We start from the raw sequence: 15,879 nt of genomic DNA, 5'->3' as shown, positions 1-15,879 counted from the left end.
TAGTTTTTCATGGCTTATTGTATATATGTGTGTATGTACACTGCCCGGCCAAAAAAAAAAAAAAAAAGGTAGCTGTTTGGATTTAAATAGGCAAATGCTTAAGAGTCTATGATTGGATCATTATTGCTGTGATTATTATGTTTCTAGCATGTTATATGTTTGGCAACAGTTCTTCTAACCCTAATTGATGGAGTGTGTTGCTTTTCATTTCTTAAACAACCATGTAGGAAGACACTGGATGACAATGTCAAGATTCATCAGGCTCAAATTGTGAAGGAATGGTTGGGAGGGAGCATAAAGAATCATTTTCACACATGAACTGACTAGGGCTGGGTATCGATTCAGATGTTACAATTCGATTCGATTTCGATTCACAAGCTCTCAATTCGATTCGATTTCGATTCTCGATTCGATTTTCGATTTCGATTGTAAATTAGATTTCGATTCGACTCAATGAATATTTAATACAAATCCTATATTTATTAAAAAAAGAAAAAGAAAAGAAAAGTGAACATAAGTTTTCAAGTGTTTAATTAATAAAAATAAATTAAGAGCTACAAACCTGTATATTAAACTCTTTTTATTTTAGGTACAATTGGGTACAGTTAAAACAGAACCCAACTCTATATTTCAAATGCATACAATGAATAGACAGGATTTGAAAAATTGATGCTGAAAAGTGGACAAGTCAGAACAGTCACATGTCTTTATCAAATAGGTTAACAATCCTCATATAAACCCATATAAAAACATTGCATATCATTTTTATCTGTGCCCTTTCTGTCTAACAGCTAGGCCATATACAGAAATTGAATAAAGTTATATAACAGTCTGCGGTGCATTAATTATAAATTATATATAGACTAATCAAAGTTACAAAAGTTCTTTAGTCAAGAGCAGTGAGTGTTTTTGTCTGTTCCCTTTGTTCTTTGATTAACTTTAACGGCAGAGATAATTAGTGGCTACTGTGTACTGTCCCTTTAAGACCAGCCGCTGTTCTCAGAGACGCGGATCTCACACGCGCCTCGTTCTCTCAAGAGTCATAACTCTTCACGTTCATCATAAGACTGCTCTTATGTTATGAAAATACTCAACAAAAAGACATTTTGGCATAATTGTGTGTGTTATTGTTCGTTCAAGAGCGAAAGATAACTCTATTCTGGGCTGTCTTGTGCGCACGCACGATATCATCGCAAGTTGTTCTGTGTCGCAGTCAGGACATTCACAGGCAGCGAGCTCTTTTTTGTCTTGTCGCGCATGAATGGTTTAAAAGCGTTTGCATGAATAAGATCTAGTGTTACATGAATACATGTAACACTAGCCAAAGGATGACCAAAAATGAACAGATGCTGCATTAATTGTGTTAAAAGCCCAAATTTGTTTATTTCATATAAAATCGCAGCATTTTGCGTCATATAGCCTAATTGCTTATAGGCTTGACATCGCGATTGCGATATGATTAAACGTTCAGCACTAGTTGAGGTTATTTTATGATTTAGATAAAACTAACATAAAATCTCACAGCATTAGCTATAAAATGGAGTTTGCAAGCCTATGAACAGTGGAGGAAACCTACTTGGGTAATATATTAAATAAAGATGGAAAAAAATCGATTCTTGGCGTTTGAGAATCGATTTTGAATCGACCACATTTTAAAAAACGATTAATCGAAAAATCGATTTTTTTGCCCAGCCCTAGAACTGACACCTTTGAGTCCAAACCTTTAAAGCTACTCTGTGTAATTCTTAAGTTGATTCTTAGCAAAAAACACTTTGTTCTTTCAAAATCATGTGCTCATTAATGTGTAATTACTTCTACCAACTAATCAAGTATTCTCGTAAGCGTAGAATCTGCCATTTAGAATACATACGAGCGAGTCGCTCGAATGGCGGCAGCCATGTTGCGCCTCCATCTTGAAAGTACATTAGCCAAAGAGGGACATACCTGGAAATTCAAGCTTCGCCTTTCGCGTTTTTACACTCAGTGGCACCGTGACGAATGCAAGGGGGAGATTACTCGCGACTGCCGGCAGATTTGAAATAATACGGCCACCGTAGGAGTTAAAACGCCCTCGGAATGGGAGGGGCTAGAAAGTAATATTCAGTTGGTAGTCATGAACAATTTCACCGCTAGATGGGAGGAAATCCTACACAGTGTAGCTTTAATGCATGAAAAGACTGTGAAAACAACATTTATCTCCATCAAGAGGTGCATGAATTTTTGGTCAAGATCTTGAATTGAGTCAAGCACACTGTAAAGTCTACTCCAGCACATCCCAAAGGCTTTCAGTGAATTCATGTGTGAAAATTATTCTTCATGCTCACTCCCAACCATTCTTTCACAATTTGAGCCTGATGAATCTTGACATTGTCATCCAGTGTCTTCCTACATGGTTGTTTAAAAAAATGAAAATCAATTAGGGTTAGAAGAACTGTACAAACATATAACATGATAGAAACATAATAATAACTGCAAAATTGATCGAATCATAGACACTTAAGCATTTGCCTATTTAAATCCAAATAGCAGCTTTTTTTGTTTCGTTGGCCAGGCAGTGTATTTAATCATGTGGACAATTTGTTTAAAGATGTTTTTACAATGTTTCGCCAGCTATGATCAAGACCAAGGCACAACGCTGTATGATATATTGATCCAAAGCCACGTTTTTAAAAAACAATGTATATTTTATGTTTATATAAAATGGCATCTACTCTGGCTACAGTCTATACTCCTACACGCATCCTTACACACATACTCCCATGCCCTGCATCTAAAAGAGGACGAGTCTTGCTGCCATACGCCGATCCAATCGTATCTGAACTTGACTGACAGAGTGTGAAAGTTGAGGTTGAGTCCTAGTAAGCAACCGTGATGAAGAAGACCATCATTCTTTCAGTTTTGCCTCAGTGATTTTCATATTTGAGCTGGCTGATGAGATGTGTATGAATAAAAGCACATCACAGACTGCCTCTGTCGCATATGATGCATAAACGCATCATAAGTTTGGCTTTAAAGTTTGTACAGTTTAGGGTTGGGCGTTATAACTAGAAAAATCTGTTTATTCTGATTATATTTATATTATATTGATTATATACTGATTATATATATCATTTCATGTTTAATTTTATAGACTGTTACATCACAGGATTCTCCTAGCCTGGAAAAATCAGACATTATTAAAATCTTAATATCAAAAATAGTCATGTTTCTGTAGTCCTAAATTTGTTGTTATGCTTCATTTTAAAATATATTTAAAAAAAGTTGCTCTTTGTGATTTTTATAAAATACCCACTTCGAATGATCCAAGTCATGACAAAATCATAGGAATTCATCGGTTAGTTATTACATAAACATACATACATACATTATTTTTGATTCATGAAAAATGACAAATAAATATTTTTAATGAAATCATTGAGTTAAAATCAGTTTAAATCAGTTCTTGCATTTTGATCTGATTCCCAAAAATGAATGGGACAGAACTGACTGTTCTAATCAGCGATGCTATTAAAACAATTCTGTCTTAATGCATTCATAAAATTAATGCTGTGTTTTCTATTTTGTTTTATTGTATATCACCACCAAAATCGCATGAATATTCAATATATATCGCCCAGCCCTAATTGAGTCCACTGACCGATAGTTTGAGCAATGTCTTGGAGCTGCATGCACATTAGTGCCCTGTATAACAGTTGTGATGATGCAGCATCATGTATGATGTTTTACAGCTTTGAGATTTCAAGCTCTTTCACACTCTTGATGGGGAACAAAAAGTGTCCTCCCTTCTCAAAGCTAATCTTTTTCTGATTTATCAAGGCAGAATCAACATGCGTACATTCATTCTTTCTCTCCTCCTCTGTCTCTCTGTATTTGCATGGTGTTTATTTGCATGGTGCAGTGCCTTTGCTTTGCTTTGATCGCACGCCGCTGATCAGCAACACACAAATACACATGTCTTTTTTCCTCGGTCACACTATGTTTGTCTCGTCACATGCGTTGGTCTTGTACAGCGCCCTCTGAAGGCCATGTCTGGTATCTTCCCACCCCCCTCTTTCTTTTCTCTCTTTCTCTCTACCCCTCTTTCTCTCTCGCTCTCTCACTCTCAACAGCATCATCTCTGGAGAAGGCCAGCCCGTTGCCCGAAGGACGCTCTCGTTCTCTTCGGTCGAATCGCTCCTACTCGGGCAGTTCTGTCGCAGTGGTCAGAATGACCCCGCTCTCTTTCATTCCTGGCGCAAAGATCATAAAATACCTCGGCATCATCAACATGTTCTTCATTAGAGAGACCACCTCACTGAGAGAGGTAGCAGTCTCTCGGTTTTTACTACCCACTTCACCCGTATTGAGAAATTTGGTTATGATGATGAAGATTATTATTATTACTATTACTAGTATTACTGTTATTAGGGGCTTTCGCACCGGGTAGTTCTAGGAACTAGCCACCAGGGTGGTTCCCCGAGAACTAATGGTTCCCTTAGGAACATTTTCCTGGTTGCATTCGCACCTCCAGTAGGAACTCTGAAGTGATGTCAGCTGCGCTTGTTGTTGTGACTTTTATTTTGACGACGCGGCGGACATTTATTTTGACGGCGCTGAGAAACCAGAGCCTGAGCACACCGTGCTCGCATTCTCTGTGTTCATTAGTTTACGATCTGTCTAACAGTCCTGTCTAATACATTATTAGATAGAACTGTTATACATAGAAAGTAGACAGTATATGAAAAGGCAGAGTATGCCGTGTGGATGATGTCCAGTGTTGCTAGCTGAGCAGAAACACATAATCATGTTTGGCTTGGTCCTCTCAAAGTTGCGTTGGATTTTCTCTTTCGCGTAAAGGTTAAGAGGCCCATCTATCACTGTTTTCCATCTTCGTATAGTTAGTTTCTGGAGTAAATACACTCACCTAAAGGATTATTAGGAACACCATACTAATACTGTGTTTGACCCCCTTTCGCCTTCAGAACTGCCTTAATTCTACGTGGCATTGATTCAACAAGGTGCTGAAAGCATTCTTTAGAAATGTTGGCCCATATTGATAGGATAGCATCTTGCAGTTGATGGAGATTTGTGGGATGCACATCCAGGGCACGAAGCTCCCGTTCCACCACATCCCAAAGATGCTCTATTGGGTTGAGATCTGGTGACTGTGGGGGCCATTTTAGTACAGTGAACTCATTGTCATGTTCAAGAAACCAATTTGAAATGATTCGAGCTTTGTGACATGGTGCATTATACTGCTGGAAGTAGCCATCAGAGGATGGGTACATGGTGGTCATAAAGGGATGGACATGGTCAGAAACAATGCTCAGGTAGGCCGTGGCATTTAAACGATGCCCAATTGGCACTAAGGGGCCTAAAGTGTGCCAAGAAAACATCCCCCACACCATTACACCACCACCACCAGCCTGCACAGTGGTAACAAGGCATGATGGATCCATGTTCTCATTCTGTTTACGCCAAATTCTGACTCTACCATCTGAATGTCTCAACAGAAATCGAGACTCATCAGACCAGGCAACATTTTTCCAGTCTTCAACTGTCCAATTTTGGTGAGCTCGTGCAAATTGTAGCCTCTTTTTACTATTTGTAGTGGAGATGAGTGGTACCCGGTGGGGTCTTCTGCTGTTGTAGCCCATCCGCCTCAAGGTTGTGCGTGTTGTGGCTTCACAAATGCTTTGCTGCATACCTCGGTTGTAACGAGTGATTATTTCAGTCAAAGTTGCTCTTCTATCAGCTTGAATCAGTCGGCCCATTCTCCTCTGACCTCTAGCATCAACAAGGCATTTTCGCCCACAGGACTGCCGCATACTGGATGTTTTTCCCTTTTCACACCATTCTTTGTAAACCCTAGAAATGGTTGTGCGTGAAAATCCCAGTAACTGAGCAGATTGTGAAATACTCAGACCGGCCCGTCTGGTACCAACAACCATGCCACGCTCAAAATTGCTTAAATCACCTTTCTTTCCCATTCTGACATTCAGTTTGGAGTTCAGGAGATTGTCTTGACCAGGACCACACCCCTAAATGCATTGAAGCAACTGCCATGTGATTGGTTGATTAGATAATTGCATTAATGAGAAATTGAACAGGTGTTCCTAATAATCCTTTAGGTGAGTGTATATAGGCTATAATCTGTGTGTTTACAAAGCTTTTTTTTTTAAATGGCGGGTGCTGGTGTTTCGCGTGCGTTTCGGCCAATCAGCGAACACTAACGTCACGGATAGTTCCTATAGTGCTGGTTTAGACCCTACTCTGAAGTAGGAGCTAAACTAGCTGAACTAGTTTAAAACTACTTAAACTATGAAAAGGTTCCTCTGGTGCGAAAGCCCCTATTGCTAATACAAAATGAATATGCAATATTATGTATAATATGAATGCTATTTAAATGAATTAATATCTTTTAATATAAAATGAATAATCATTACAATAATAAATATTAATATTAAATATTTTATATTAATGCTTTTAAAATTACGATTATTGACAAATAGTGATATGTGTGTGTATGTATATATGTATATATGTATATATATAAATTATAAATAGTGATAACTAACAAGTATTGTTATTGTTCATTTCATATTAATATTAAATATTTTTATAATACTGCTTTCAAAAGTAACTATAAAATATTACACAGTTAAAATGATTCATATTAAATATATAAATACATAAAATATAAATACATTTTGGATAATATTAATATAATTAAATTACAATTATTAACATTAATAGAATGAAATGTAAATGATTTTTTTTTAATTGTTTGTTTTATTATCAGCATTAGAAAATAAAATTAATAATATTTATTGTTGTTTGTTTTATTAGCATTAGAAATAATAATCACTTTTCATAGTATTAATATTATAAAATTATTTATTATTAAAATAATAATAATAATAATAATAATAATAGAGTAATATAATATAATATTAAATATTTTGTATAATATTAAAATTGTTAAAGTTAATTAAAATGATTGAACTAAATGTTACAAATATTAACATTAATAGTAATCAATTAATATTTTTATAAATAAATACATAATTTATTGTTGTATATTGTCTTAGTATTATTCTTGTGTTTTAGGAGGGAGGTGTGAGCGGGTTTCTGCATACGTTCATAGCTGAAGTATTTGCGATGGTTCGCGCCCACGTCGCTGCTCTTGGAGGGAATGCTGTCGTCTCCTACAGCATGAAGGAGTGTGTGTTTATGGAGAACCCTAACAAGAACCAGGTTAATGCATACACAGGCACACACACAGACTCGTCCATACACACAACCAATCATGTTTGTTCATTTATGCTGGTGTTGCACATACTTTACAGGCACAGTGCCTAATCAACGTCAGTGGGGATGCCGTCATCTTTGTTCGAGAATCTGAAGTCGAGGCGGCTTCGGTACAGCCACAGTCAGCCACCACACAGACTTCCAACGGTGAAGGAACGTGAACCAACATACACACACCAACAAACTCAAGTAAATGAGTCTTAATGTGAACCATGCCATTTGAAGCGATGTCACGCTACAACTACCAACCAAATCTCCAAGAAGTTCAAATCTAGACACGCATAACATGACCTGATTGGTTAGTTCTCCCTTGTGTTATATTTTAGCCCCTGTAAATGGCCAATATTTTATTTTTATTTCAAAATTATTATTTTTTTAAATCCCTCCATCGGAAGCCTTTCAGAAAGGTCGTCTGCCATGTTTCTATGCGTCACATTCCATTTTGTCCATATGTGGCAAAGGCAGCTACAAAATTCAGAAGGTCTATGAAATGCGTTTTGTGTTCTCAAAGAGTGTGTAAACGTGTCAATCACTCTAAATGGCCATGTTTTATATTTAAATAAAGGAATGAACTACTGATGCACTCACACCGACATGCAGTTCAGGATTTTAAATACTGGTTTCAAATTAGGCACTTCCTGTCATGTCCTACTGATCTCTTTACAATCATGTCAAATGCTGGAAACGTTTGTTTGCTTTCATGTGCCACAATGTATGATTTTTAATCCAAATGTTTGGATCGGACTTCTGTGAGGCCGGTCCAGTTCTCTTGCATGTGCAATGCCAGTTAATCATAATTAAGAGAAAGAGATATTTCAGGGCAGAAGCGTGCTCACTGTGGACTGACACTTGAATGTACAGATGACTGGTCTGGATATGAGGTGGGCTGCTCTGTTCCTGTGTGGACTGACTTTTATTGCTATTATTTTGTATATGTGTTTGCCTGAGGACAAATCTAAATTGTACATTATAAGATATAATTGAATAAAACTATTATGGCTCTGGTGTGTTCTTTCCTTGTCGAGTTCTTCAATGTTGTTTCATGAGTCAGAGATGTCAGACTGTAGTTCTGAAAATTACTTGATTTTGTTCATTTGAAGAATTTAGCATTTTATATATATATATATATATATATATATATATATATATATATATGCATTTTGGCATACGCTTTTATGTATATATATATTTATTTATTTATTACATGGCTTGGTTGAATTCTAATGTAGAATGCGGTCTGTTATTTCTTGATAACAGACAACACAACCGTTGCCATGCAAAGCAGAGCGTTGCCATGGACGCGCAGGATTCTGACTGTAGAGACGGAATGGACTATTTTCGGAAGAAAATCAATCGTTTTTAAATAAATAAACTCCTTTTTAAATCAATATTTTGTGTCAAATTATTGATTTATTTGGTAGGTAGCCATGTAATAAGCGGGATAATGTAGAGCGAGGCGGTTATAGCGAATACATCCCCTTCAGGCTGATTCAAGATCCCTCCGCTTCGCGGTCCTGATCAGCCTGTCGGGGGTTGTATTCGCAACCGCTTCGCTCTACATTATCCCTTACATATATTATATAATTATATCATGGAATAGCACGATGAACTTATATGGGGTAGGCGTAGGCTAGGAGCAAATAATATGGGAGACCAGGGCACATACAATTATTATATTATCTTCACCATGTTGAAAGAAAAAATCCACAGGACTTTGCTAATAATAAAAATAAAATAAACGTTACTATTTCACACCAGGTGCAAAGCCAGCGAAAAAACAGAGTAAGTCCCGCCCCCTTCGCTAACCCCGCTGGACCTCTAGGTTGAAAAATCGTCAATGCAAGTGAATGGGAGAAAATAATTATTTTCTGGTCCCGTTTGAATTGTGCCATGAATGTGAACATATGTTGTCTGTGAATTTTTTATATAATCTTTCGTGTGAAGAATGCTACAATTTAGCGGGTAGAAGTTTGATACGGTTAGACTTTGTGTGAGAGCACTTTGTGGACTACAACTCATCGCTGCTTTCGACGCGTTTGAAACGTCACCACCATTCGCACACGGACACTAGCTCACGGATCCCGCTAAACATGGCTGTGTCTTTGGTGCACTTCACCGCCTTCTTTCAGGGAGAGGACAAAATCGTTGAGGTTGGCGAAAACCACGGGTAAGTCAACTTTATGGGGTGACGTCACATAGGCGACATGTAGTCTTTCTCGTTATGTCTTTTCCACAACTGCTAGCCGAAGAATCATACCATATACTGTCAAACTCGTAACATGAAAGATTATATAAAAAATTCACAGACAACATATGTTCACATTCATGGCACAATTCAAACGGGACCAGAAAATAATTATTTTCTCCCATTCACTTGCATTGACGATTTTCAACCTAGAGGTCCAGCGGGGTTTTACGGAAGGGGCGGGACTTACCAGCTCTATATAAGCAAGGGGTACGTACGTGCCCATCGCGTGAAAAGCCGGACTGCCCTTTGGATGAGAGGTCATCGCCGAATTTAGTTTTACTGAGGTAAATTCTTTTTTTTTGTATAACGTTAGGCCCATAGTTAGGGTTAGTTAGCTGTTAGTTAGCTGTTCACATAAACAATGGCTTTCTGCCTTTTTTGTGTGGCTTTTCCCCCTATGGTACACTGTTCAGCACCGCTAATTAGGCTACCGTTATGTCTGACGTCATTCGCACTATGGAGCAGATTTGCTAGGATTGAGAAAACCTATTTCGTTTCAGATTCATGTTGGTAAAGGTAACCTTAGTTGTTTTTTTTTTGTTTGTTTGTTTGTTTTACAATTATTAATAATATTTTACTCTGATGCAGCGTTTTCTAATATTTGGCTGCGTGAGAGCGCGCGAATAGGGGTTATGCGGAACATACTTCCGGGTTCTACAAAACGGGTATAACTACTTCCGGTCGTCAGCTACTGAGGTAAACACAGCGTAGGAATGGCGACCTTTTATAGCCGGTGTTTACAGGAGCTACCCATTCTATCCATTCCAGATGTACATCGTATTGTCAAACGGACGTCCAGAGCCCCGAGTAGGGATGGGGAAATTAAGCCTCATGAATCACTGAGGCTTTCCCCTGACTGTTCCGGGAAAAGATTCAAAGCTTCGAGAGTGTCACTGGTTGAGAACAGCGCCATCTGGTGGTTATTTAAAATAAAGCAGCCAGAAGCCTGTTTTAGAAACTCTGGCATATGAAGCAACCACAACACACTACATAGTTTCAATGTTATGTGTACAAATAAAAGCCTTACATGTTTGTGTTTGATTTGTTCATGAAATAAATTCATTTTCCCATTAAAGTGTGACAATAAAATATAATATACGCTTATATGATTCAACAAGATTTAATGTAGGCCTACTCTCTCTCACTCTATACACACACACACACACACACACACACACACACACACACACAATGAATAAGGACATTGTCTGATAGGATCTGAAATGTGCTTATGACACTTGTTACTGATAGTGCTTATGTAACTGTAGGAATGACAGAAAGGTGATAAAGTTTTTTATTATTTTTGGCTGTTGCCATTGCTCTAAATACAAACCCTTCACCAAACACCAACAATCCCTTCCCCCCTAATCCCACCCTAAACCCAAATACCAACACCTTATCCCTAATCCCACCTTAAACCCAAATACCAACACCAAATTATCTAAAATCACCAAAAAGTGCAAAGATTTTACAAAAACAAAAAGACACAAAAACAAAAAATAATAGCCTAAGTAGTGAAAAATAAATGTTGGTAATTTAAATGTAATATATTGATTAACTTTCAAAGTACACCACTCTCCTCACAAACCCATTAACCAGACTGAGGCAACAATGACTCGTTAAATAAGATCTGGAGTTCGAGTCTTCTGACACCCAAAGCGAAACGCGCACGTGACTGGACAGAAAGTGAGGCTTCGTTTGTCATCGATCACGTGACTCTAGTAAACCGACACACGCCCCGATACGAGGCTTCACCAGAAATTGTGTCGCTTGTGTGATACGCGCATCGAAGCTTCAGTGTCATATGTAACATCACTAGTCCCGAGTACTTCGGTAGATAAAGGATTTAAGTTTTTACGCCTCCTCATTTATTCATGATTATGAAGGTATGTAAGTTAGTATATGTAGCTTTTGCTAATGGCACCCGATGTAGAGTTAGCTAACTATCAGTAAGTTAGTTTAGACTTGTATGCTATCATAGTAGTTTAACCTTTTATATTTGCTTGCAGACGATTAAAACAATCAAATGAAGACTGCATTTTATTTTTTTTATAAAATTTTATTTTCTGATACTTAAGCATTCGTGACATTTTTAACTCCTCACGCACTCTGAGCGCTCTCTCTCTCTCTCTCTCTCTCTCTCTCTCTCTCTCTCTCTCTCAAAAGCGCGTGATCTCCCTATTTACTCAGGGGCGAAGTGGCAATCGGGAGAGTGGGGACTTTTCCCGGTGGGCCGGTAGTGTTTTTTGAGGGTCTGATAATAGTTATGCATTGCAAGTTCTTAGCAACACCATCTAGTCTTCCAACCATCTATCCGAATCTTCAAGACTGTGTAACCCTGTAGGCATTTTTGAGGAAAAGTTGTTATACCACATTTTTAGAAAGTTCAATGTCTCCTGAATAAGGATCCACCGTATAACATTGAAATAAGGGTCCCATTTTCTTGTAATTGTTATTGAAACAATAGGTGCATTATTCACAGCCGAAACACTACAGGTGGATAGGGTAAAATTTTTAAGTTATATATATCACCATAAAACCTTTCCAGTTTTTCACTTACATAGAGACAGACATTTTTTTGTATTACAAGTTTTCTGAAATGTCATGTTTACATATGCAAATGAGGCATACCAGTATATATATATATATATAATTCGAGGGGCAGGCATACCAGTACGCGGTTCTCCCTTTCGGGCTAGCCCTGTCTCCTTGCGTCTTCATGAAGGTTGTCGAGGCAGCCCTTGTTCCTCTCGACGACTGGCTGATCCTAGCTCACTCTCGAGACAAGGTTTGCGAACACAGGGACCTAGTGCTCTGGCACCTAGCTTGTCTGGGCCTTCGGGTCAACTGGGAGAAGTGCAAACTTTGCCCCGTGCAGAGGATCTCTTTTCTTGGTATGGAGATCGACTCGGTCGCCATGTGCGCGCAGCTTACGAGCGAGCGCACGCAGTCACTGTTAACTTGCCTTCGTCAGTTCGAGGGCAAGAGTGCGGTTCCACTGAAACTATTTCAGAGGCTCCTGTGGCATATGGCATCCGCAGCCGCAGTAACATCGCTCGGTTTGCTTCATATGAGACAGCCTCGCGATCAAGACCTGAGGTGGGCATTGCAACACGGCACGCTCCGAGTCCCAATGACTTCGACCTGCCGTCAGACCTTCACCCTGTGGACGAACCTCAGTTTTCTATGGGCTGGAGTGCCCATAGAACGAGTTTCCTGGCATGTTGTTATATCAACAGATGCCTCCACAATGGGCTGGGGCGCCATGTGCAATGGACATGCTGCCGCGGGCTCCTGGACAAGACCCCAGCGCCTTTGGCATGTCAATTGCCTCGAGTTGCAGGCTGTACGTCTCGCCCTGCACCGCTTCTGTGCGTTGCTCAGGGGTCAGCACGTATAAGTCCGATCAGACAATACCGCCACAGTAGCGTACATCAACCGACAAGGTGGTCTGCGCTCCCGTTGTATGTCGCAACTCGCCCGCCACCTCCTCATATGGAGTCAGAAGCATCTGAGGTCGCTTCGAGCCATTTATATCCCGGGAGACCTGAACCGTGCAGCCGATCTGTCTCGGTTTCGGCCTCTCGCTGGAGAATGGAGACTCCATCCCCAGTCGGTTCAGCTGATTTGGGATCAGTTCTGGGACGCACAGGTAGATCTGTTTGCCTCCCACGACTCGTCCCACTGTGACCTGTTTTATTCTCTGACCGAGGGCACGCTCGGCACGGATGCACTGGCGCACAGCTGGCCGCGGGGCCTCTTAAAGTATGCGTTTCCCCCAGTGAGCCTTCTTGCACAGACTTTGCGCAAGATCAGGGAGGACGAGGAGCAGGTAATTTTGGTTGCCCCGTATTGGCACAATCGCACCTGGTTCCAAGAATTAGTACTCCTCGCGACAGCACCTCCCTGGCCAATTCCTCTGAGAAAGAACCTGCTTTCTCAGGGACGGGGCAACCTATGGCACCCTCGTCCCGATCTTTGAAATCTCCATGTGTGGTTCCTGGACGGGACGAGGCAGGTTTGAGTACCCTACCACCAGCGGTGGTGGCTACCATCACTTCCGTAGAGCATCGTCCATGAGACATGCCTACGCATTGAAGTGGAACCTCTTCGTCAACTGGTGTTCTTCTAAACTTCAAGAACCCACGAAAGGCCCGATCAGTGTCGTGCTTTCCTTCCTGCAAGAAGGGTTGGAGCGAAGGCTGTCTCCCTCCACCCTGAAAGTGTATGGTGCCGCCATTGCCACACATCATGATGCAGTTGATGGTAAGTCCATTGGAAAGCACGACCTGATCATCAGTTTCCTGAGAGGAGCGAGGAGACTGAATCCTCCTCGCCCTCCTCTCGTTCCCTCTTGGGACCTCTCAGTGGTTTTAACTGCTCTGCAGAGTGCTCCCTTTGAGCCTCTGCAATCAGTGGAGCTTAAGTTCCTGTCAATGAAGACAGCGCTCCTGGTTGCATTGGCCTCCATCAAGAGGGTAGGGGACCTGCAGGCATTTTCGGTTGACGAAGCGTGCCTGGAATTTGGACCGGCTAACTCTTACGTGATCCTGAGCCTGGATATGTGCCCAAGGTTCCCACCACACCCTTTCGAGACCAGGTGGTGAATCTGCAAGCGCTGCCCTCGGAGGAGGCAGACCCAGCCTTGGCACTGCTCTGTCCAGTACGCACCCTCCATGCTTACGTAGACAGAACGCAGTGTTTCAGGACTTCAGACCAGCTCTTTGTCTGTCATGGTGGGAAGCTGAAGGGAAAGGCTCTCTCCAAGCAAAGGTTGTCTCACTGGATAGTGGACGCCATTGCTTTGGCTTACCAGCAGCAAGGTCGACCATGCCCCCTTGGTGTGACGGCCCACTCCACCCGGAGTGTGGCATCCTCTTGGGCTCTAGCGCATGGCGCCTCGCTAACAGACATCTGTAGAGCTGCAGGCTGGGCGACACCTAACACGGCCTCTGGGCGACCCCCACGTGTGTAGTCCACTGTAAGCCTCTCTGAGCATGTGTCTTTCCCTCGGCAAGCCACCTTGCCACCCCTGGGTTTGAAATATTCCACCTGCGGCTGGACACCCCAGTGATTCTCAATATGCAGCCCCCTGGGGTCATGTGTATTCCAAGTTCTCCCCTTCGGGCTGGGCATAATTGCATATTTCCACTGATATATGCTTCCCAGTGTACCTTGGTACCTTGGCATAATTCCAGCAGCCATTAAAAACTGTCCCTTTCATGTTAATGTTGTTTTTTCATTGTTTACGTTTAAATATTCTGAGAATGCATAGTTTAGTTATAATGTTTAATGTTTAAACTGCAATAAATGCATTAAAACGTTTTTTTTTTTCTTTTTTTTCTGGCAGCCATTTTGTTTTTATTGTTTATGCCAAAACAGTGATGTTTACAACTTGTTATACGGCAGAAATGGATTCAGCACCTAAAAATCATATAGAAACAACACTTGAAGTACTTTTCCTCAAAAATGCCTACTGCATCTTATCCAGGGCTATTTATCTATTTTGGGACTCGACTAATCCGGTCAAACTGTGCAGCCTCTCTGCTAAACCCGTACGGCGGGCCGCATGCCTGCATCAGCCTCTTATTTCAATAGAAACACAGGTTAATCAGAAAGCACTAACGAAGTGCAGGACAGGTCCAACCATGTCTAGGATTTTCAAAAATATAGGGGGATCAGTGAGCGGCCCCTCCCCAAATGGCATAGCCTGTCGGCCTATGACGTAAAGCCATCGCAGCTGAGCATCTACTCATCAAGCCAATGTGCAAACTAAATATTTTAATCGATTTAGATGCTTTTATATAGACTATCACGTTTAATTTAATTAATATATAAATACACACACATAGGCCTATATATGTGTGTGTGTGTGTGTGTGTTTATATTTATACTTGTTTATACTTACAAGTGTGTGTATATATTATACGTGTGTGTGTACAACCAAAGAAGAAACATATAACATGTTTAATCTGAATGTGTCGGTTAAAATATTATAAAAAATAAACATATATATATATATATATATATATATATATGTAATATTGTTATATATAATATTATATAACAATTGTTTTTTTTTTTTACTGCAATATTTTTTTGTAGATTAATATGCTTTCTTTTCATATAAATTTATACTTTAATTCTTAATACATATTTCCACAGGTTCCTTGCAACAGGGGATTCATACCGCAGTATTGCCTTCAGCTACCGGGTTGGGCACAGCACTGTTGCTGGTATTGTGGCAGAAGTGGGAAAGGCCATTTGGGACTCCCTGGTGGAGGACTACATGCCAGTTCCTACCACAGAAGATTGGCGGGACATTGCAGCAGAGTTCCACC

The 15,879-nt window shown here is 40.3% G+C and overlaps 1 protein-coding gene across 6 annotated transcripts in view; it reads left to right on the top strand.

Annotated features, from left to right (window-relative positions):
- The window catches only part of c2cd5 (C2 calcium dependent domain containing 5), a 49,685-nt gene extending 41,390 nt beyond the window's left edge, over positions 1-8,295 (top strand). For all 6 annotated transcript variants that reach the window (XM_084410084.1, XM_084410085.1, XM_084410082.1 and 3 more), the window contains 3 exons: positions 4,110-4,303; positions 7,090-7,236; positions 7,329-8,295. In XM_084410084.1, coding sequence (XP_084266210.1) covers positions 4,110-4,303; positions 7,090-7,236; positions 7,329-7,451 — 464 coding nt within the window. In that variant the 3' untranslated portion in view covers positions 7,452-8,295. The remainder of the gene's footprint in view (positions 1-4,109; positions 4,304-7,089; positions 7,237-7,328) is intronic.
- The last annotated feature ends 7,584 nt before the right edge of the window (positions 8,296-15,879 follow it).

This window comes from Rutilus rutilus, assembly GCF_951802725.1.
Source record: "Rutilus rutilus genome assembly, chromosome: 5".
Lineage (NCBI taxonomy): Eukaryota > Metazoa > Chordata > Actinopteri > Cypriniformes > Leuciscidae > Rutilus > Rutilus rutilus.
Note: the sequence above shows the minus strand (reverse complement) of the source record. Positions and strands in the feature narration are given on the sequence as shown.